The sequence below is a fragment of the Pholis gunnellus genome (assembly GCF_910591455.1).
Source record: "Pholis gunnellus genome assembly, chromosome: 4".
Lineage (NCBI taxonomy): Eukaryota > Metazoa > Chordata > Actinopteri > Perciformes > Pholidae > Pholis > Pholis gunnellus.
Window position 1 is genome coordinate 15,571,391 of NC_136530.1, and position 24,932 is coordinate 15,596,322.

The 24,932-nt window shown below is 39.6% G+C and overlaps 1 protein-coding gene across 1 annotated transcript in view; it reads left to right on the forward strand.

Annotated features, from left to right (window-relative positions):
* Positions 1-817: 817 nt before the first annotated feature.
* Positions 818-24,932, forward strand: part of pde4ba (phosphodiesterase 4B, cAMP-specific a) — a 64,631-nt gene continuing 40,516 nt past the window's right edge. Inside the window, exons 1-5 of the mRNA XM_079158642.1 lie at positions 818-1,503; positions 14,149-14,343; positions 15,243-15,279; positions 15,426-15,496; positions 17,497-17,549. Of these exons, the coding sequence (XP_079014768.1) occupies positions 1,409-1,503; positions 14,149-14,343; positions 15,243-15,279; positions 15,426-15,496; positions 17,497-17,549 (451 nt within the window). The 5' untranslated portion in view covers positions 818-1,408. The remainder of the gene's footprint in view (positions 1,504-14,148; positions 14,344-15,242; positions 15,280-15,425; positions 15,497-17,496; positions 17,550-24,932) is intronic.

Here is a 24,932-nt window from a genome sequence, read left to right on the forward strand (position 1 = left end):
TATATGTCATCTTTCTGAATAATTTCCAAATAAATGACAAGGATGCATACTAAGAGCTCCATCAGTCGTCAGTCAGTCAGGTTTTCATGACTACTGTGGAAATAACTGTGGACTAAATAAGGCAACTTACAGTTAAGTGTTTTTACTATTGTGTCTTGCATACAACTCTGTGCAGCCTGCATGAGCTTACAAGACATTTATTAAAGCTGTGTATACATTTGATAATTGCAAAATAAAATTGTTGAAAAGTTGAAGAACAGTTTTAACAATCAGTCCTCGGACCTTCATTGTCTGCAACATAAATCATGAATTACTGTGGAAAATGATTACTATGAAATACTACGATAATATACTCTCTTAAATCATCATAGTTTGTACAATACAGCAGGGGTACATATACAGTATAGTTGGTTTATATTGTGAGTAACTGTGTGTGTGTGTGTGTGTGTGTGTGTGTGTGTGTGTGTGTGTGTGTGTGTGTGTGTGTGTGTGTGTGTGTGTGTGTGTGTGTGTGTGTGTGTGTGTGTGTGTGTGTGTGTGTGTGTGTGTGCGTGTGTGTGTGTGTGTGTGTGTGTAGCTGGTGTGCTTCTTAACATTTTCCATATACCGTGCTAATTATAGCTATCAAGGCTGTGAGTGATGGATGAATTATGACTCCACTCCAGCCACTCCAGTCCAGGACTTGGGTGTTCCTCCTTGCTCTGCTGGGCCGTGCTGAAGGGAACAGATCTCCATACACACACATACTACACACAATCTCACACACACACACACACACACACACACCCCGTGGAGGAAGTATAGCCTGTGACGAAGAGAAGAGTCCGCAAAGAGAGCGCAGAGAGAGTGGAGAGTGTGAACAAGGGCTTAAACAGCTCCGTGATGTGACGTATGGACCACTGCTTATGTTGCTGCTGTGTGTGACTTGAGATCAAATGTGTGGAGAAGGTGTTTGGATACCTGTTTGTTGCTTTTATTTGTGCCAAGGAGGGCAATGCTGATGAATAACCTGCTGAGTAACTTTTTAAACAGAGGCTTTATATGGAACAGTCATGTACTGTGTGGTGGATTGCTATTTATGTGAGCTGAACGTGTGTGATGATGCTTGTTTTGTAGTAACCGATAGATTAATTTGATGGTTTTCATTTGAAGTTGTGTGATAAAGTCTGTGAGTTTTGTGTATGAGAGGTGTGTATGCATGCTACTGTGTAGTTATCACTAATGCTGCTGACTTGACACGTGTGTATGGTAGTGTGTGACGTTAATACTAAATTCTGGGTCTGTGTGTGGAAATGTGTTGCCAACACTCTGGGTGTGTACTAGTCGATTTAGTTTCTGTGCTTGTGGTTGCGTGTGTGATGGTATGCGCCGTGTAGTGTGTGCATGAGTGCGCGTGTGTGTCAGGGCGATGTACCGGCGTTCACCTTGTGCCAGAGCAAGGGTTCATTTTGACTTCAGCGAGGAAGTCATCAGGAAACTCCACGCCGCCAACCATGCTCACAGGTCAGGACTCACAGATGACCCACTCAACCACACACACACACACACACACACACACACACACACACACACACACACACACACACACACACACACACACAGACACACACACACTTTATTCTCTCTCACACTTGAATCTGTCCTTTCAGTATTTTATCTGGTTTCAGATTTGAGGTTGTCATTTTCAGCTTCTTACTCACCTCTGACTCCAATAGCTGAATTGTAAAGTTTCTAATGAAAAAGAAAAACTCTTCACTAAGTTGTTTAAGTCTTGTAGTTTTGTAGAGTCCCTTAACTCCTTCCCTTTCAGTATATGTGTTGTCTTACTTCCTACTTCCCATACATCAAGCAATCCTCTCACGGGTTTCTCATCATTATAGTAATCCTCAGATGGAATGTGGTTGTATGCACGTTATATCACATGTTTGGGTGACAAAATCCAAGTAGACTTGATGTTTTTTTTCGCAGGGCAACAGTTTCAGCAGAGTGATGTTTTGAATAGGCTGCATGCTGTGTTATTGCCGCTCAAGTGTTGAGCAGCTAGCCATGCAAAAGAGTCTGGAAATGTTCAGATGAATTTGTTTATTATCATTATTTTATTTTTAGCCACAGTGTGAACAGTCTGGTCTGTGAGACACAACCAGAGGAACCAAAGGATATGTCTTCAAACAAATCCCACACACATCATAACATTGAAGGGACAGATTATGGCTTTGTTGACGAGCAGGATTTATTGTTAGACCACATCAGTGTATGTTTTGAACACTAGAGCCTATCTCTTCCTACATAATAATTACTGGGAATGCCTACCAGAGACAGCACATAGCTAAAATAATAATGTGTTTTCTTTATTTCTAGTGAAGCACTAGAAATAGAAGTGAACATCACTCTTCATTTGAATTCCAACGTTGTAACGAATGCTTGTGTATAAAGAATCACAAGCCAAAAAGATTGCGAACAGATGACTTAAATGTTTCATATTATTTAAAGTGTCTTCAAGTACAAAAAATATATATATTTTTAATAACTTCCCCAGACATCTCGAAGCATTGCCAACTAAAACGTACTGCATGACTCAAGGCCATGTGGTGGATAAATAGGAAACGGTAGTAACTCTGCACCACCGTGCTCCTTTAAACACTTGTTTGGTGTTATTGTCCTTAAAGCAGCATACAGCCAACCATCACTGGAGGATAGACATCAAAGAAGGGAATGAGTTGGGAAAGAAGGACAGTTTTAGTAGACTAGATAATGATGCTGTGTCAGAGATTCAAACAATGTAAAGAGGCAGCTCTGGGTGCTGGATATAGTAGTTTTATCCAAAAGTTCACGTGATTAAACCCTTAATACATCAACAATATTGCTTTATAAAATATGCATTGAATGTCTCATCATACAGGGCCATCACTTATTTTCTTCGAACGCCGAGCAAAAATTCATCGTTGTCAAAAATGTGTTTATTTTTCATGCATAAATAATACTGAAGTTTGTGCCATGATTTAAAGGGCCAGTGGGGATTTCGAGGGATCTATAAGCAATATTTTAATATAATATTTATTATTATGTTTTTATTAATGTATAATCACCTGAAACTAAGAATCCTTAGCTTAGAATGAGCCCTTTATATCTTCATAAGAGCGGGGCCTCTTCATGTTGCATCGCCATGTTTAGTAACCAAGAACCGACAAACTAAACATGTCTCTTGTGAGAGCCTTTCGCATTTTCAAGTTACCTGAAGGCCACTGCAGTCCTCCCACATGCTTGTGAAACGGTGGTAATGTGAGATTCAAAAACACGGTAACACTAGCCGCCGTCTGGCTTCTGTTGCTGCTAAAGTTGTATTATAATAAGGATGGCCTCTGAGCGAGGTGAATTACCACAGTGTTTCACTCTGCGGCTCACATTACTGCAGTCTTTAAAAGGGACCGCTGGATGCCACCTAATTCTACGATACACTGGCCCGAATTAAAACTAACTCCTGCCCTCATGGAGGACATACAGCCTCGAGGATGAGAATCAACCTCCAGCTGTTTATTTTGCTGCTCACGTGAGATACAAGCACAGTGGTGCATTATCTGTCTCATCTCACCTGCTTAGTCTGACAATTTATTTCCATATGTGATCAGTTGTAATAGAACACCCAGCACATCTATAAACAGCTATACAGCGTATTCCCTTCCAAGGTGGATTGTATTAAAGAGTAGCTACAATAGTAAGTCTTTGTGTTGTACAACTGTTAAGTGAAAAGAATGAATAATTAGTTTAAGTCCCCCAATTTAGGATTTTAAATTTGTTTTGATAAAACTGCAAAAAACTTTGAAAATAAGCAGCAGAATAAGAGTGCAGACTCTTTTAATGTTTGAGTCAAGAAAGAAATAACCTAGTGTGAAAAACTAGGTTGTGTCTCCCCCCAAGAGGACTGTGGGTATTCTGGCTCAGCCGGAGACACGTCGGGCTGCTGGCTGGAACTGCTGCCATGTTTAGGGGACACCATCACAATGGATTAGAGCAGGAAAACAACCAGACAGGTTATTGAAATAGTCCAACAACAAACATCAAGTTTACTGAGACATTTTGAGAAGCTGGTGTCATGTGATCTGCACTGCAGTAGCTAATGCGCTTCTCAACATGCACAAAAGTAATGCTGAATGTTTATTTCTTTAATCTTTGAAAACTAAATCGCCCTGGTGGCATATTTCGTTGGATTTGTATCATGGACGTGTGCAGACGTTGAGCTCTGTAGACATCCACCTCTGGTCGGGTGGGTTCACCTCTTGTGACTAAGGGTTTCCTGTGGAAAGTACTGGACTGTACTGAAGAAAGCAGAAGTTCACAGATGGTGTACTGTACTGTGCCGCATGTTCGAATCATTAGACAGGTACACAAGGCCCATGTGAGCACCAGGGGGTAATTACTCCCATTACTGCTCCTCTGTGTGCGTTGTAGATGCATGTGCTTGTGTTTGTACAAAGCCGATGACATATTTACACAAATGCAGCTGCCCTTTCATGGTACATTGGTGTACATGAATTAGCTAATATATGTGTGTGTCAGAGAGTGTTTCTCACACCACAGCTAGGACAGGAGATGAGCTTAACCAAATATTTTGTCAGTGACCTGGATTCCTATGTCATAATAACAAAGATCAGAGCCCCTTTATTCTGCACAGAAGGTTTTCCTGGGTGCTGGGTCCATTTAGTCATTTTCACCCTTTGCTACTTGTCAGAGCAAAGTTACCTCACATCATCTTGGACCAAAATCGGTTCTCAAGTGACGACTTTTTTCACGTTTAAAACCCAAACCTTGATTTGTGGAAACATTGTTTGAGTGCAAATAAACAAATTATAAGCACTCACAGCTATTCATGCTGCTATCTGAGTGTTTTTACAACAGGGAGCCCTTTAGGGCAATGGAGAGGAGCAGTGTTCCCTGTAACTAGCTTGTAGTTGGTCAGGACGAAAACACACTAAAACTGTGGCTTAAATAGAGTTTATTGAGTCACGGTTCTTGGCAAAATAACCCTAAACTTCCTCATCGTCTATATCTGTTTCAAACTGCAAGAATTTTCAATTAAACAAAACGGTCCCTGACCTCTTCATCCTCTTCATCGTCTTCATCTTATATTTCATGACATGTTAAATCGATGTCAGCGTTTTAAACCAAATTTCTTTTCACTTTGGTGACCCATTTGTTTTCCTTTCCAGTGCAGGACTTTGAATAACAGTGTTTTGTGCTTGCTTGCGCATGGGCGGGGTTCAGCACTGTGTTGTAGAGTTTGTGGTTTGGCAGCATTTTATTTGCAGTACACTTTACTTACGGAAAAATGTAGCGAGGACTCGTGACCTTGCCGTGGTTTATGTGGTCGGGGGCTTTTGATTTCTAAATGACTGGCTGAAGTTGAAATTAGCCGCCGTGGCTGTGCAATGGGTTTGATGTTGATAATGGTGATTATTGCAATGATGAGAATGATGAAAATGATAACAAGATGGTACGGGTTGCTGGGAGGATCACAAGGATCAAGAAGATGGTGATTCTTGGGCCGGTGATGATGGTGATTGAGGGCAGGATGGTGAGGGTTAAGTTGATGGTGGTATCTACAGTGATGGAAGAAATATTCAGATCCTTTGCTTAAGTAAAAGTACATTCACATTCACAAAAATCATTCAAAAAAATCATAAAAGTCCTGCATTACAGAAGTGTTAGCAGCAAAATGTACTTCAAATATTCAAAGTAAAATGATTCGGTGTACAGAAAAATGTCTCCTGTGACTGATTTATTATTATTCATCAAAGTATTACTATTAGATAGTTGCAGCTGAAGTGGAGCTAGTTTATATTTCACATCAAGTTCAGTAAATTGGGCCAGTATTTCCCAACCCAGGGAACGGGTTCCCGCCAAAAGGTCACGAGATACATCTGAGGGGTTGTTTATGGGGGGTAAGAAAGAAGAGTTAGTTTTCTTTCTCTTTTGGGGTGAAATTCTGGATAACTGTCTCTTATGGAACTGCCAACAACTCATAGACATCTGAAACATGGCAAGGAGCCCCACGTAGCCATACATTTGATAAACTTATCACATATTTCTGAATGTAAAATAAAGTTACTTTCCACCAATGGTTATCTCTTAGGATCTCAATGAAGTCCATCTTCCTAAAATAATTAGCTTTACTAAATAGAAAGTTAGAAGTTTAATGGAGTTGTAGTTCCAGCACTCAGAGTTCAATGAGAGCAACAGAGAGAAGTTAGGGACTGTGACCCTGTGGCAGCTCGACTCTGTGCAGACCAGGGAATGTAATGGAAAAGAGATGCCACACTGTAACTTGCCAGCACAGGAATGTTTCCATGACTTTTCCAGTTTTCTCTGTCCATTTTCACCCATGTTATCTTTGTCTTCCTCCCAGGTATAAGTTCATTTCAGTTCCTCTCTTTTAAGTGTGCATCAGCCCCTGTTCCATCATCATCATTAACTTTTACGTCTCATCTTTCGGCCAGTGCGGCTTTGTGTTTAGACTGTAAATAATTTCTAAATGAGAGCATCTGCCAAATGACGTTGTACCTAAATGTGCATGTATAATGCCTCAGCGCCTAAATAGGTTAGTGGCCTAATTTCTATTAATAAATGCTGTGTCTACTCGGATTCCTGAGTTTTCATCCTTTTTTTTTTGGTCGCAGATTAGAAAAGGCCAGAGGACATATTTGATTGTCAGCATGGTTTTAACTTAATGGAATGCTTGTTTTTATAAATCAAAGGTTAGGGCTATAATTCCGGCGGTTCATGCTTTCATTAGTGTGGTTAAACATTCCCATGCCGGGTAATGGTAGACACACTGATGTGTTCAGACTAGATGTGGGAATAGATCAGCGTTTGACAATGATGACGAGATAAATGTCCTTTAACATTTAGATTTTTTATGTCCTCGGTTGCTAAAGTTGTACCCTTTGCTCCAGAGATTTAAGCTCATATGTCAGAAAAGCACTGCTTCAGCATGTGCATGTTTAGACTAGCTCGGGTTATTAACCTATTTTAAGATGCTTCTGCTGCAGATTCATGTAGGGAAATGTTGCTGCAATCTTTTTGAGCATAACATTTCAGCTGCTGCTTTTTCTTGTTCTGATGGAATCGCTCAATCACTTCATCGTCCTTCTGTGGGGCATTTCAAAGCTTTTGCATATTTCACTGAGCCAGCTGTTGACTCAGAAAGGTCTTTTTTGTCTCTGATACATTACGACCAGAAGTCCTACTAATGATGTAGTGGAACAGATTTAATTTTTTCATTTTTTCAAGCCACAATATTAGCATTAGTAATCATGTAATAAGAGAACAAACTCCCATTGAAGAAATAATAGTTAAACCTCTGCTAAGGACAAACAGGAGGTGTTGCCATGGCACCTCTGTTTGCACAACCCAACAGACAAATGGTGACTGGTTTCTCCTCACCATTACACACAGGAAGCAGGAGATTAATTCCAAGTATAAGAAAACTGTCTGTGGCACTCTGTGGCTCCCTCTTTACGAGCATTTACGAATGAAGTGTCTGTTTCTTCTTAACACACTGTGGAGTTGTAGTTTCCTGTTTTGTATTTGACCCAGGTGAGCAGTGAGAGGTATTTATGATCGAGGACAGTTCCAGTAAAAGAAAGAAATCCCAGGAAACACAGTTTTTGATTTGCAGGCTGAAAGACATCATGTCTCATTCAATATTTGCCTGTATTTGTTTGAAACATGACCTCTTGCTTACATTGAAGCATTTAAATGAATATAAGTCAATGTGTGCATATGTAACAGACTTCTCTTTAAAGTTTTAAATACACATGTAGATGTATCTTGACCTGCAAATCACCAACCCGACCAATCTGTGATGTTGCGACCATTATTGGGAAGTACTTTGAATCTATTATACTTTTTTCTGACATGATCTGATTTGTTTTTCAGTGGTAAACTGCTTTTATTTTGTTTTGTCAAGTTTCATAAGAATTATTTTCAGCTTCGTAAAGATTGCTGAGAGAAAATTACAATCCAATATTTCTTCTGTGGCGTCTTTAAAGCATCTTTTAAAGTTTAGTTATTTTATAATAAAAATGCATCTAATGGCAATATGAAAACAATTGAGAATGTGGAACATGTCGCTTGTATAAACCAACAGAGAATTTGAATCTGCAGCTGCTCTAATATGGTGCTGTTAAATTGCTGCTAGACCGCCCCGTTCATAAGGGTGCGTGCCTCCCTTGGTGTTTTTTGACCACAGTGAACATTTTTTTTAAAGGTTATACGCCGACAAATACAGATTAAAGCAGAATATTTTATAAGATAATATTTAGAAAATTATTACATCGATTTATATCTTAATTTTCCATAAATTCTAACTTTTGGACTGAGGACTGAGACGGTTATAGAGACGAGGACTGAGCATGCAATAATTCTGTAAGTTGTTAATAATGATAGTAATTGTAAAGTTGACATTATGAATGAAGTGTCGAACTATTCGGTACAGCCCTGTAGTAATCTCAATATCTTTTGAATTTTCAATATTGATCCGACAAAGCATTATATTTGACGATATCACTTTGGGCTGCTGGACATCATACAGGGGATTTAAAAAACAAAACGATTGATCGTTGAAGCAAGAAAATAATCAGCATCAGAGTCAAGTGAATTGCTTAATTGTTAGTTGCATGGCCCATAACTCATCTTAATAATACTGAATCAAACAGGGCGTAACATAGTTCTACAGCCACATGAATCAGCACACAGGATACTGAGTTCTCCCTCTTTACCAGTAAATGAGACTGAAGGTAAGCCTACTGGCCTGAAGTGACCTGAAACTGCTGCACCATTGTCTAAGAACTGGGAAGTGGAGTCATTTCCCAGAAATAAAACGTGTATTATTTGTCACAAATCCTCTTACTCACTTTTGCTATCTTATGTTACTGGATGCTTTCAGTTTAGCCTCTGCTTTATGTTACTCTTGTCTCACAGTAGCTGCTGCCCTGTCCCAAGTTCCACCACATTTTAAGTGAAGACTCTTCATGAGAAAAATAGCTTATATGCTGGACAGATGTTAGTCAGTGTCAGAGAATGTGCCCCCAAACATCTGCTTTGTAACTTAGATTTAACAAGTACAGTTTACATCTCTGGTGATCAGGGATTTAATATTCATTTAATTGAATGCAGCAATAACATACCAATTTCAGCTTGTGACTTAACTTGAAGTAAGATACTTACAACTTTTTCTTTAACCTTTTGGTCAGCTTACAGTGCAATGCAGAATCAAGTATAGTCTTTAAAGCACTTAATGATTTAGCTTCCCAGTACATCTCTGACATGTTGACTGACTGTAATCCAGTATAGTTCTTGGTCAGATGGAGATCTTTTTTAACTGCACCAGGCCCTGAAAATAAGATCCAGATCTGGCGAGGAACATATACAGTTGTGTACGGGGCGTAGAAAGGAAGAAGTTACCAAACAGTATTAGAGAATCAATTGCATATGCACTTAAAGCCGAGTATTAGTGAGTACACTCATCTTCCTTTCTGATATTGTCTTAGTCTTCGTGAATTTAAATTTTATGGAGGACTGAACCCATAGCTACTGCAGAAGCTAATGTTGATAAACTAAAATAAACCTAAAATAATGAGAGGAATTCTCTGCTTGTCTGTTTGTCAATACACCTTTGGGCAAGTCCATCACTCAGTCAGTCTGTCCATCAGTCGGACAGATGCAGCTGGATCATGGGAAAGGAATGTTGTGTCATCCTAGCAAATCATTTTAGGACCAGAGGAAGGGCTTCCTGATTGCTTTAGTGAAAAATAACACCAAAATCATAACCGTCTCAGCCTGTGCAGTACCATAATGATCATGATTGGAAAATGTACATCCCCAAGGAATCGGTGTCCCAAGTAGTTCTCTGGAAGGTACACAGATGACGTGCCATCCTGTAAAAACATTTAAACACAATGACGCACGTCATGAAACCCGGTGACGCTTTGCTCCTTTTCATGCTGGTTTGACTGATTATTTCCCTTCTTACTAGGAAGCTCACGATTGAAATAAAGCATTTGGCCTCTGGTTCTCTTGATCACTCAGAAGTCCTTGTTTCCCTTTGAACAGATGCCGTGCTTCTAATTGACTGAGCAAGAACATTCATTTTGCATTTGTCTATGTTAAGATATAGAGTACGTGTGAGATTCGAGTGCTGATGTCCATGTTGTTCTGTACATGGACTTGAAGAGAAAGCATGGGGTGATGGTATGAGTGAGACTGGTTCCCCAGACAAATACACTAATCCACTAAACCACCAGGACACCCCCATAGAAAAGTGTCTTTGTTCACAAGGTCTGTCTTTGTGTTGTATTTTGAAGGCTAAATTCTTGGACATCCCTCCTTTGTCATGTTAAGTACGCCAGGGTTTAAGCACAGCCATAAGATAAATGTTCCTATCATTAGTCATTATAAGCCTGTTTTTGTTTTGTTTATGTAATGAAATAATCAAAGCTCAGAGGTCTACTGAGTACTCTTCATTCAGCAAATACATTTGTAAAAAGAGATGCTGTTCAGAAAAGCTAGTTTGACCTTTTCATTCTAGATTATTTCGTATTTCGTTAACTATTTTCAAGATCAAATAGTTTAAACTTATTTAGCTGTATTTTCCATGGGAAATGATGGGAGTTTGAGTCAGTGCTACATGGGGACCAAAGTAGAACACAGACTTGGGCATCAGTCACCCAGACGGACACAAGGGAGTCGTAAGTCTGTCCCTGTTAAACATTTACTTTAAATATACTTCCACCAAAGAGCAAACCTGAATCCTATTAATAGTGTTAAACCTCTACTTTCTAAGTGATCTAATTGGTTACAGGTTATGGGTACAGGGGATTGATAATTGAGTGTAGGTATTTCAGTGGCTGTGTTTAGCGAATAACACACACAGGGTTTTAGTTTTGAATGTGTCTAATGTAGATAACCGTGTGTAGTTATCTGCAAACTGTTTTAGAATTACAAATGTAGTATAAAGCAGACATTGTATCCATACCTGGTGAATAGATCGGCTACATGACTTACTGGTTTGAACAATTATGCCACATTAATGCATCAAAAGCAATAACCAATGAATGATAATATATCAGTCACAGGGGCCCATTTCCTGCATTAATGAATACTTTTACTTTTGATATTTGAAGTCCATTTTGCTGATATTACTTCTATTCTTTTACTTAGACTTGAAAATGTTATCCTTTAGAATGTTCTTGGTACAGTATATCATCTCCATCTGCTAAGTTAATGTGATGCTCTTTAGCTTTTATAGAAGACAAGAGAAAAACGTCAGACAGTTGTTAGATGTGCGTGTTGTGGATGACTAGCCTTGCCTGCGCTGACTCCAGAATTAGTCTTCTGCACACGTGATCACAACACACAAAGCCAGTGGATTGACCTGAGGGCAGAGCAGTCAACCATCCAATACGTGGTGGATAGTGCAGGCATGCATGCCTATGCATATATAACACATGCACACAGACACTGTTCATTTACCTTTGATCCTTTGTGTTCGTTCCTCTTTTTAGTTTCAGTGCATCATGATATGTTATGAAACAGAACATTTAACAGGAAATTCTGCATAGCAAACGCTTGCACTAATTGTAGCAGCGCGTCATAATTCACAGAAAAAAAGGAGGAGTGCTGTTTCTCTTCCTCGGCCAGCAAGAGCACCATGAGTGGAAATCCAGTTTCTGGATCACAGCCTTTTCTGTGTCGCTCATGTCATTGAGAGGCTGTATTTGTGCACTTATTTAGCATATTCAACTTTTCTCAGATTTCTGTATTTTACTGTTTCCCTCCTGTTTTCTATTACTGATCCATCTGTGGACCCCATGTCGTAATTCAACATGCCACACGAAAATGTAGACCTGCTGTGTCACGCAATATCGGCCTTGCCGTACAGACACTTCATAACAAGAGAAACCCCTCACTGTATCTTAATTTAAGTCATGTTTTTGCATCATTCTATAGCTTTCCCACCCTGTAGGACTCAACGCCAAAGCTTTTAACAAACACGTTACTTGGTTCACACATTACTCTAATTTTGAGATTGCTAAGTTAACTACATTTTCCATTTCCTTTTGTAAAACATACCATTAATGTGAGCACATCAACCTTTCCATTGGTTGATGAAGCGATTACAATGAATACGGCATTTCATTCATAATTTGCCAGCATGTCCATAGAAACCCTGTGCTTGTCCCCCAAAGTTTTAATTCACAGTTTGCTTATTGTCTTTTTGCTTCTTAACATATTTTAAGAAACTCAGAAAAGGATAATCCCTAATCAATGTAATCAGTTCATTTTCTACATTCAAGGGCTGAAGGTCAGGCGTTGTTTCGCCCTCTCTCTCCTCGGAGGATCCTCTGCTTTTCAGAACAGGGACTTCTGGCTTTTTGAAGGACAGCGCTTTTGCTGTTGTTGCTGCTCGACTTTGTATCAGCTTCACACAAAGTAGAATCCAGATTTGCACGTTTTCAAAAAGCATCTTAAAACTACTGAGACTTGTTTTCTTCTGGTTTAATAAGTTTAGACTTTCTGGTTTGTGCACTTTGAGCCCTTTCCTTATTTATTGTCTTGTCTGTCTCGTTTATTTCCTGTCATTTCACCCTTCTGTAAAGCGGTTTGAACTGTCTGTGACTCGTTTTACAGATTGAGCTTTTATCTCTGATGTTGTACTCGTCATTGTTTTTGTTTGGACCAGATTCCCATCGTTTGTGTGAAAGACTTCCCTTCACCCTTCACTCACTTTCCCCTTTTTCCTTAGAAATTAGAAATCCCCACCCATCCAGTCCCATATACCCTACAAACGGTTTTCAAGAAAGCATAATGTAGAGAGTCACCGGTTATAATGAGTTCATTATACTAAACAGAAGAGGAGTGGGGTTGGCGCAGTGATACAAGACAAATACACTGAACAGAACAATATTTGTGACTTTTCCACAGACTGGATATTTAGTTGGAAAAATAGTCTTTCAGAGTTTACAGCAATTATTATATATTTCTCTTCTTCTCCAGACATTTCAACATACTATGCTTTGAATAAATCCAGAATCTAAATATTGTGAAAGTTCAATCTTAGTGTACAGGTGCTGGAAGTTTCACATTTTCACATCACACCTGTGTAAGTTGTAAATATGACAGCAAGTGGCTTTCTTACTAGTTTTGTCCCAAAAATCATTGTTTCAACTCAGATTTAAAGTGAGCACAGAGAAACCTCTTTCATCATTCTACTCAGTGAAGGTCAAACATCAAAATGAAGCAACAATAAGCAACACATTTTTGGGTGGAGGGGGACTTTAAGTTTGTAGTGTAACCACCACCGTCTCTGCTGGTGTGTGTTTACTATACAGAAGAGGAAGTAGTGGCCATCAAGGCAGAACAAAGTAATAAAAGAGAGAGACCTGCAAAAACTCAAACCGCTGTGGAAAATGTCACACATACAACACATCTCACAGTTGTTCGTTTGATCGGAAGACGCGCCACAGCCATAAAAAATGTCCTTCAAGTGATGTCCTCCTCCTCTTCTCTTCTTTGATGATGGCCTAATGAGATCCTTGTCCTCGTTCCCCCAGGTTCTCCTCCTCACGAATGTAGGAGCATCACTCTAACTAATGTCCATCAGTGAATGAACAGTGTGCACTCTAGCATGTCACTCTGCCCTTTCTTGCCCGGTCATGTCAAGTCCATCCATGAATGTGTGTTTGTACCGTATATGATCATGTGTGAGAGTGAGTGACTGCAGCTGATCTCTGAAGGGGATGTTGGTGGTGTATACATGAACAAACTACTCTTTTCATTTCATCACGCTTGGTAGTTTGAACCTAACCAGGTCCACAGAGTGCTCGATAATTTTTTTATCAGAAAGACTTATTTTTATGATTTGCTGAAGGTCGGAAAAAGGAGTGTTTGGTAGCAAGGTAATATTTGAGTCTAATGCAACCTGAAAACCTACTCTAGGTTGCTTTGCATTCTTAAATCCAGCTCCAGTCGTCTCCTATCTGGAAATCATGTATCTCTCTCTGCCTATTGTTCTACGTGTCACATTGCTGAAAAAACAACAACAATCTGCGATGACGAATAAACATCTTAAAGTGTGTGTTCATCTGTTTTCAGTTTTGATGTGGAGAATGGCCCGTCCGCCAGCTGCAGCCCTCTGGACCCCCAGGCCTCCCCCAGCTCTGGTCTGGTCCTTCACACTAACTTCCCCGGTCATAACCAGCGCCGAGAGTCCTTCCTCTACCGCTCTGACAGCGACTATGATCTGTCACCCAAGTCCATGTCACGAAACTCCTCCATCGCCTCTGAACTGTAAATATAAAAGACACACACATGCACACAAAGCACAAGTATGCACATGCCAGAGTCAAAGAAAGATGCACAGAAGAAGGTGGCATATACACATTTCTAGGAAGATGTGCATTCCTATATACCTACATTTACATACTGTATATATTATATACATACATATACCAAGGAAATAATAAATTAGGATACAATACCTTGTTGTCCATTCTACTTCAAATACTTCAAATTCAGTTTAGTTCCTCAATGGATACCTGATCTAGTTGAATAAAGCCAAGATACAAAGTAATACTTTTCACCATTAAACTGCGTCACGTCTGGTTTGTCCATTATGGGCTACTGTAGAAACATGGCGGTGCAACACTATGAAGGGCTCGTTCTAAGGTAACAAAAACACGATTCTTGCTTGAAAACATAGTTATGAATATTACATCCACTAATAGATCCCCCAAAACGCTCCACACTGGACCTTTAAGTCAAAGCTCTGCCCAGCTGTGGAAGATCTGATACATAGTGATGGTGTTGGGGAGTCTACTACAGGACTCAACATGACAATGATTTGAAACCTACAGAAGAGTAATTCAGTATTTTGCCCTGTCTGAGCTTACGAAGATAGGTCACTCTGTGAGTGCCTTACAGAGTTACATCCCATCAGAACAGTAGACTCCTGGTTTGACCCATGAACGTCCTCCCATACTCCTCTCCCTCGTTGGACTCTTTCAGATAATTATAGTAATGAGGCTGGCTGGGTCATGATAGTCTTTCCCTTTTGTTCTTACTTAACTCTTTGCTTTTAACAACCATGACCAAGATGGCAGAAAGCACGTCAGCATTAAAGCTGATAGTTGGTGTGTACTTTTATTTGAGGATGCTTCTGATTACTTCTCTCTATTGTGTGTTTTCAGACATGGTGATGACCTGATTGTAACGCCTTTTGCTCAGGTAAACACATCTTACTGTCTGTAACCCAAAATGAGCCTGGTATCAACACTAATTCCCAAAAACACACTGTTAAGAAAACAATATTTTGAATATAATGTCTACGTTATAAAGGATACTAATAATAACCTCTTCCTCTGCTTTTCTAGGTTCTGGCAAGCCTTCGTAGTGTGAGGAATAACTTCACTGTACTGACCAATGTCCAGTGTGCCTCCAGCAAGTAAGTGCTATTGATTTAAGACCAACATTTTTTTACATGGCTTTTTTTTCTTCTCAAATGCTTACTTCAGTGACCTGCTTTGACTCCGACAACATTAGGTAAATCCTCCGGCAGACTATAAAATTCACAGCAGACACTTGAGAATAAAACATTAGCTTCAAATTTTATTATGTTTTGCGGACCTCTAAAGAGTGTTATAAATCAAGTTGAAGCCCACTTAGACACTCTTGGGATACATTTATTAGATTCTCTTGTGGCCGAGTGCAGAATGAAAATAAAAAAAGGCTCTGAAACAATATAAACAGTTTGCAATATGAATAAAAATACATCAAATTAACTCTCAGCACAGCTTTTAAAGTCACCAAAAAGTCGAGGGCTGATCACTCATTTAGACAGCATGTTCAGACTGCAGTTCCACCATGTCACCACAGGGGGGAGGTATTGAGCTTTAAATAGACTGATGTATGACATCTGACACCACAGCTGTTCCCAGCGCTCACAGCTAAGAAGCTAAGGCAGTCTCACAAACAAACACAAGACATGCCTTTTACGCACACACACACACACACACACACACACACACACACACACACACACACACACACACACACACAAACAAAATGCAGATTTCCATCAGTGGACATTTATAGAGTGGGGATTTGATAACAAACTGAATGAAACTTAATATTACATAAATGCCAAAATAAAAGTGGGATTCTAATTTTAGATGAATCATTCCTTTTAAACCAGTTGAGAAACTAAAGAACAGGGAAATTTCTGCTGTGGTGCGGCACAAACTACAACTACTCACACAGATTGAATGCCTCATTGTGCATTTAAATTATTTGTTGTTTCCACTGCATTTATTCTGCACTGCATCGTATTTGTGTCTCACATGTACGCTTGATACAGACACACACAGAAAACAGAAAACCTACTAGAACAGGTACATGTTTTGCTCTTAAATATTTCTCTCAAACCAGTGCACTTCAGGGTTTGTATCTAATTGTCATTATGTGAGTTTAAAAAAATTCAGTCAGTGGTTTGCAAAGTGTATGTATATATATATATATAGAGTTATACATAAATGGCAGCAAACATTTCCAGGAGTCTAATCTAAACTCAACTAATCATGATCGTTATCAATGTGTGCTGGTTTTGTGCGTCAGTTATTGAAAACGCAAATATCTTCAGTTTACAATGATATAAAACAGAGAAGATTAGCAAATCCATCACCTTCCAATGGAGGTGATACTGCAGATGCTGATGCACTATGTATGTAGGGCACCTTTTCCTTTATTCCTCAGGCTTATGTGAGTGTGTGTGTGTGTCTGTGTGTGTTTGTTTCTAAAGATGCTGAGGATCCTCTTTCAAAGGATTTATAGACACTCAGATAGCTGTATTCCTGTCTGACCTACATTCGTCTCTGACACCCACACAGAGACAAGAGCGGAGACTAAAACATGCACACAGGTAGACAGGCAGCAGCATCATGTTAATGCACACATAGACCTGATGTCACACAGAAGATCAGGCAGATGATCAGTGAGTCCCTTCGGAAAGTCAAAGTATCAATTGTAACCCGCTTTCCAATTGTCAGTCTGCAGACTCCCAGACTTACAGATCCTGCACAGGATGTTAGTGCTAGCACGGGGACATATATGACTGAAACGTTGGACTATAAAACAACAAATGTGCCTACCTAAACAAGCATTTTTTCTAATAGACAGCAGGTGGCGACTCCTCTGTTTGTAAAAATAATTGATTATATAGAAGTCTATGAGAAAATGACTGCACATTGATTGTCTGATCGAACTCTTTGCTAGAAGTGAATTTTACCAAAATGTTAACCTGAATGTCTGATGTCTTCTAAGCTTTTACCTCACTGTAAGACAAGTGTTATTTGTTATTTGGATGAAGCATTTAAAGAAGAATAAGTAAGTAAGTAAGTTGTAACATCTTTCTTTCCTTTTGCGCCCCCCCCCCCCCCCTTCTTTCAGGAGGTCTCCTGCAGCAACCACTCAGCCTCCAATCACCAGAGTTTGTCTCCCAGGTAAGAAGCTCAGAGGAATATCCTGCTACGTGTCTAACTTCTGTGAAGCTGCGTGAAGAACGTTTTTATCTGGTTTATATCTGGCTCCCAACATTCTTCTGCCACCATTTGTCCTTGTTCTCATTATTCTCACCTCCTCTTCCCTCCCTGCCTCTCTCCTCCGTCTCGTCCTTTGCTCATGAACTCGTGTACGTGACGACTTTCACTTTTTTCCGCCATCTGTCATCAGCTCTGACATTGTAGTCCAGACTATCTTGTCATCAAGCTCATTAACCGAGTTCAAACACAATTGAACTCAGACAAACACACACACACACACACACACACACACACACACACACACACACACACACACATAGAACAAATGTGTTTTTTCACACACTTTTTGGTATGCATTTGATTTTTCCTTTGTGAATCCTTGGTGTGTTTGTGTGTGTGTGTGTGTGTGTGTGTGTGTGTGTGTGTGTGTGTGTGTGTGTGTGTGTGTGTGTGTGTGTGTGTGTGTGTGTGTGTGTGTGAGGTCTTGTATTGCTATCTTTGTGAGGATCAATTCCAGTTTGAACTATCGTAGTGAGGACATTTCTGCATTTTCAGGACCAAGTCAGTTGGCCTCAGAATTGGCCTGACCTGAATCTGCAGCGCCACTTGACTGAAGATGAAAAATGTAATGGACATGTTTTTGTGAATTTTATTTAAAATGACACTACACCCAGAATCTACTGGTCAGAACTACGTCAGTTATATTGTAACTTTTCACTGTGCAAAAAAGTATACAGCAAGTCTAAAGAAATATCTGAAATCCCTCTTGCTTCATAATCCACTTCTCTGCTGTCCATTCAAAGGATTGGTGTGTCCCAACAAATATGTTTTTGTTTAGTTTTTTACTGCAGGAAAACAATTGTGTTTTGAATAAGGCATAAAATTAAACAAACACAAGACTTTCACCCACGGGAGGGCTGAATGTGTCCCTAAAAAACTAACGTTAACGTTGACTTTAAGGCAGTTGTTAATTACTTCTGTTGTTACATGTCTTTTGTTACAGTACATTGTCTCTGTATTATTTTAACATTAACCATGATATTTTTTCTGAAACAAGTAGTTTTGTTGCCTAAACAATCAAACGTCTACCATGTTTTGTGCGTTTCGGCGAGCACGAGATGAGGCCGGTTATGAAACGTATTTTTGGTTGACAAAAGTGTGTCATTCAAAGTATTCCGTGGTTTGCAGGAGCATACAAGCTTAACGTTTTTCGACTACGCTGGAGATTCAGGGAGGCATTGATGAAAAATAAAGTTACTTCTTTTAATAAAACGATGAAGTAACCAACCTTTAACCTCACATATGTAGGCAGATGTTCCCACACTCTCGGCAGAACATTGAAAACAGTGACATGTGTTGCTGTGTAAAGAGAGACTGAGTTGAGCAACAATGAAACTGAGAAGAGTGAGCGTAGTTAACCATCAAATAACCAACTTGTTTTACATGAAACAACTTGGGTCAGATTGTGACATCAAAGAAGAACTATAGTGAAAATCAAGCCTCGGTCAACAAGTGTCCTTTGCTGAATTCATCAAAGAATCACACCGACACGAACTTTACTGACCAAATTCGGGTTTGCTCCTTGGTATAATGGCTGACATGTATGAGTTAATGTTGTTAAAAAGGAAGCAACTTGTTACTTAGTAGTTTATGTTTATACTGTGTGTGTGTGTGTGTGTGTGTGTGTGTGTGTGTGTGTGTGGGTGTGTGTGCGTGTCTGTGTGGTGAGTGTGAGCATCTTTTAAAACACTGACGTGTGTAAGAGAGTTTTTCAGTGTGTAATGGTATTTTAACTTGGCTTTGTGACATTTCGAAATTTTGGATTGGTAAGGTGTATGATTCGAAATGAGTGTTTATCCTGGCATATGCATCACTGAGAGTAGTGTGTGTGTGTGTGTGTGTGGTGTGGGGAGGTGTTCCTGTGGCTCTGATTGACGTCAGCATGCCTGTATGTGGCTTATGTTGACTTCCTGTCAAAGCAGATGGACTGAGTTTTCGCTTCCTTCTTCACAACCGCAGCTCATCAGGTGCTCTGAGTTTGTGTGTGTGTGTGCGTAGGAGAGTTTCGGCAAGTGTGTCTGTGTCAGGTTATGTATCTGATAAACCGGCCTGATAACGTGCATTATGACCTTTCTATGTAATGGCAAACAAGGTCTTCACCAAATCATGTTTTACGATGAAATTTATTTTCTTTTAAACCGTCAATGAGTTTTCTTGACTTCACTCTGCAAGTTAACAACCCACTCCTCACCTACAAACGTTTCTTCTACTTTCTTCCAGTGCAAAGCTTGACATGAAATTAGTTTATAGTATTTTAACTTTTTTTAATTATTATTATTATCATCATTAAATCCAATAAAAAGACCAAAACGAGAAATGTGATTGGAATGTGAAAAAATGTGAAATATTCTAATTATATATAACAAATAAACTAAAACAATAAGAAGAATGGACTCTCAGACTCTCTTCACAAAAATGTGCAATTTCTGCGCAATGCCCAAGTCCTATAATGGTAGGGAAAACCCTGCCGTTTATTCTGGTATCATGTTGGCCTAGATGTTTGTGACTTATGTAAATAAATATGCATGTAAACAGAATTGGCAATATCAAGGTCAGCAAGAATTATTGAGGTCATGTCCGTATATTGTACAATAACGCGATGGCATAATTACCAGGCCTATACTGTTGCATATGTTCTTACATTACAATAAATGCAACCAGAGTAGTTGTGTTAAAAACCCTCAAACATAAAAAATGATGTAACCATTTGCCCCAGATTTGTTTCAGAAACACTTCACTATTTGTTTTTAATAGTTTTGCATTTTCTACAGCTTTTAATTTAAATTCTATCGCCTATTTTCTAACATTTTATAGACCAAACTAACGCTTAATCGAGAAAAGAATCAGTAAATTAATCAATATGAAGTAATTGTTAGCTGTATCCACAATTGTATTAATGTATGAATAGTATGTACAGCATAGGTTTATGTATAATATTTCAACATGGCAGACTTTGTGAAGACAATGTGCTCCCTATGTAGATATGAAGGGATCCTTCTAAGCTAACGACAACACAACAATTCTTAACTTCAGGTGATTAAACACATTAAAACATCCCATAAATGCTGCCCACTGGACCTTTTTATTGTTTTTTTTTGGTCTCTTCATGGGATTTGTTGATAATAATGAAAAGATAAAGTTACACCAGTGTTGACACTACAGAACCATTTTATACTTTATTGACTTTCACTGAAAACGTTCCTGAATGATGCACGATTTCACTGATAAATGCTTCATATCAAATGCTTGTAATTTTGTGGTGTGCACTCACATCAGAATCTCCCCACTGTTTTTGTCTTGATGTCTTGGTGGTCTGCAGGAGTTGGCCTCAGACCACCTCCTATCAAATAAACACACATATCAACATCCAAACCTGCCGCTGTCTCTCCCTCTGCCACCTTCCTTCTCTATTTTATTCATTCCTGTATTTTTCACCCACTTCAATTTGTATCTTTCCCTTTTATTCATCCGTTAGTCTCCTTCTCTCTCTCTTTATCGTCACTGGAGGGGGAGGAGGGGGAGGGCAGGAAGTGTGAGACAGGAAGAGAAGATCACATTGTTCCTGTTTTGCTGTCTCTAAACTGTTGTAACTTGACGGAAGCCAGGAGCAACTGTGTGTGTGGATGAGGTGCGTGTGTGCGTTTGTGCGTGCATCTCTGTGTCAGCCCACAGGAGAAAAATAGGATGCAGTGAGACAAAGGCCTATTGTCTGTGCCCACACACTGCAAAAACATGCACATGCTGATACAATGATATAATACGTAAATACCTGCTACAGTACTGCACAGGATTAGAGACAGGTGAATCTGTTTCACCCTCTCTCTGGCCACTCAATGATTTATTCTAAATCTCTATGCAGACTGATACATAACGCAAAGCCAACTGCATATCTTGCATGTTTTGTATGAAACAAATGAAACACAGGACAGGTGCACCTTATTTATACATATATATTTACACACTGTACTGTAGTCCAGGTCTGATGTTTTTAGAGTTGGAGGTTAGGGTTTCCCTAGGGGGGCTGCAAACTGTTTCAGAGGAGGCTCAGTGAATGGAAGTGAAAAATATTGCATTAGTTTTTACAGTAGTTATTAAGGATCACATATAATAGTAACTAAATGTGTGTGATTTAGTTAAAGAGATTGTTCAGAGATACTGTAGCTTTGGGGAATTTCCTGTTTTCCCTACTTTCCCATACTCAGAAACTAAGAAATGCATTAGGACAGACCATCTTTATGTATTTGGTGTAGTCTGAAGTTATGCCCACCGGCTAGAACTCAAACTTTCTAATTTTACAGATGAACAGAAAACATTTGAGATGAGAAATAGGCAATACAGTAACATCATCTTGAATCATATTTGATCAACACTGCCTTGTTTGACAGTTTGGTCGGCATTCACAAGCAGTGATTGACTCTGCATTAGAGACTCCTCCGCTCTAATTGGTTGTTTTCCTATACGGGAACAGAGAGGTCTTGTTAATGCCATATGAAGCAACAAAAAGAGGAACTTATTTTCACAGATAATCTGTCTCATGTGCTATACTGTCAGGATACAGTGACAGTTTGAGCAAATATGATAAAAAGTAATTTTTTATTGAAGTTACCAAGTGCAGCTTTGAGTGTTAGTGTCATGATTTAGTTGTGCCTTTCACACCACGCAGTACTCTGTAGCATACTGGGTGGGAAAAATACTGTGGAATACAGGATAAAGGTGGAGTTGACACATATAATCTAGATCAGATATGGCTATATATAATTTAAACATCTGCAACTTTTATTGACTACACGTTATATGCATGTTTCAGACTTTATCACCATTTGGTCCTGGTTTTTTGGTGTCTTTCATCACTGTGGTTTTTGTTATTACGCTGTGGTTTTTGTTTTTACAGAGCCCTTATCACGTCACAATCACAAACACGTGGCGAATAAAATTCCACATAATAGAAAGCCGATCACCTAAAGCAGCTGTTATGCGTCATGGTGTCATAACAGAGCCAGGAAATATTCTGTCACATTTCTGCGGCATTTGGCTGTGAGAACCACACTAAGGTATGACCTCACTTCCTGGTGTAGTTGACCTCTGTGATGAAACGCTGTCATACAGGATATATGTGAGGCGAAGGGCTCTTATTCACATATGCACTGTGCGTGTATGCGGTTGGCTGCTCGGTAGTGTAGAAAGGTGTCAACAAGTTGACTTTTTAATTCCCTTTGTGCCTCTCCATTGTGTTGGTGTTTTCATATGAGGCGAGCAGCAACCCCCCCCCCCCCCCCCCGTGACATTTTCCCAAAAAGAAGCCTGGCATGTTATTTCAAAGTTGGGAACTGGTGTTTGGTCAACACTAAACAATACGTCTGTGTTAACTGTATAGGTGAAAGGTATTTGGACAATGAGGAACTATTATGCAATAGGGTAAAAAAACAATGCACACATTTCTGCTGTATATGGTGTGGTACACACATAGGCTTAGAGGGTGAACATTTTGGCCTTATGAACGCTTCTCTCTTTGTCTTAGTCTGACCAGGAAATGCTTACTGGACTAAGTGGGTCTTAGGTAAAGGCTTGTTATAAAAAGAGTGGATAAAAAAAGTGCTGCTGCTAAATTTGGTAATCAATTCTTTGGAAGTTCTTTGTTTGCACAAGAGGAGTGTCACACATTTAGTTTCAGTTGGGAAAATAGGTGTTCATGTGAGCAGCAGGGCAATGGCAATGTCGGTCAGCTGGTTAGAATAGTACTTTTGTCCAGACTGAAATATCACATCAAACTATTGTATGAATTCATGATCCCCAGATGATAAATCCTACTGACTTTGGTGATCCCCTAACCTTTCTTCTGGCATCACCAGGTCACACGATTTTATTTATCCTCTGAGTTATATATTTGTGGTTCTCAGAGGATGAATCCTGATGACTTTGAGAAGCCACCAACTTTTCCTACTGCACCAACACAAGGTTGATATCAATACTTTTGAGTGAAATGTCTCAACAATTAGAGGATGGATTGCCATGAGATTTGGTCCACGTATTCATGTTGTCCGGGGGGAATTATTCATTTTTCATATATAGCATTATCATAAATTCAACATAATAATTTGTGCGATACTTTAGTTTATGACCAAATATCTGTAAAACTAATGGCATTTTCATTAGTGTTTGGTGCAGGTTATCAGATGTTATCATGCAGACCTGCTGAACTAAGATGGGGAACATGGCAAACATTATATATTTAGTTGTACAAATGTGTCATCCTCCATCGCCCATTCTCAGCAACATTGACTAAACTATCCCACATTTCTGCTTGTTGTTCTGCACTCACAGTTAGTTAAAAATTATTTTTTATGGAATTCCATCAATACAGAGAAACAGTTACAAGATGTGTCTCTCATCCATCTCATCCATTACAGAGAGAAGAGCAAAGGGAAATGAATTAAAAGTACCTCATCAATCGTGTTATGAATGATATTCAATGCAAGTCTTGGACAACGCTGCGCTCCTTGCACCAAACAGAGGCGTGCAGGAATGCAATGAGGAGGTCACATTGAGGAGGAGACAAGAGAGACTGAACAGGAGGAGGGATGAAAGGAAGCGATGAGGAGTGGTGAGGTGAGAGCGCAGGAGAAATAATGTCTGTCTTGAGAAGGGAGGAAGACTAAGTGAAGGGGTGCCTGAGAAGATATGATGCAGGGAAAACAGGAAAGAGGGCTGAAGATGAGGAGCTGGAGGATCAACAACAACATCAACATTCCCTTCGGGGCAACACACCATCCTCGGTTAGTGAGGTAATGCTGGACCACTTCCAGCCTTGCGGTCTTGATATGGCATCTGTTCAATCAGAGATATTATGGCGGGGCTATACCGGCTAAATGTCACAGATACAGTATCTGCCAACCTATCACTCTGTCTCTCACCTTACACTCTGCTTTGCACGTCCACCAAATGCCAACATGAGCAGTTGCCATGACAGCGACTCCCTCCTTTTCCTCCAACCCCGACTCTATGCCGGTCAAAGCAAAGCTCTGCCTCCATAACCTTCTCTCTTTCTCGCTCTCTCCTTAAGGTGTCCAAGTATTGAGAAACAGATCCTTGTTCCTGTTTCTCTCTGTGTTTGTAGCTTACAGGTCTCAGTATTTATGTCCCTGGGCGTCTTGTGTTACATGCCGTCTTAACCACTTCCCGCTCCTGGCTACTTAAATGGCCTCAGGGGGCTCCAAGAGTAGTTGGGCTACTGTGCAAACTCCCAAATATTACGTAGTACTGCAACCTCATTCTGGGTCTTGCATG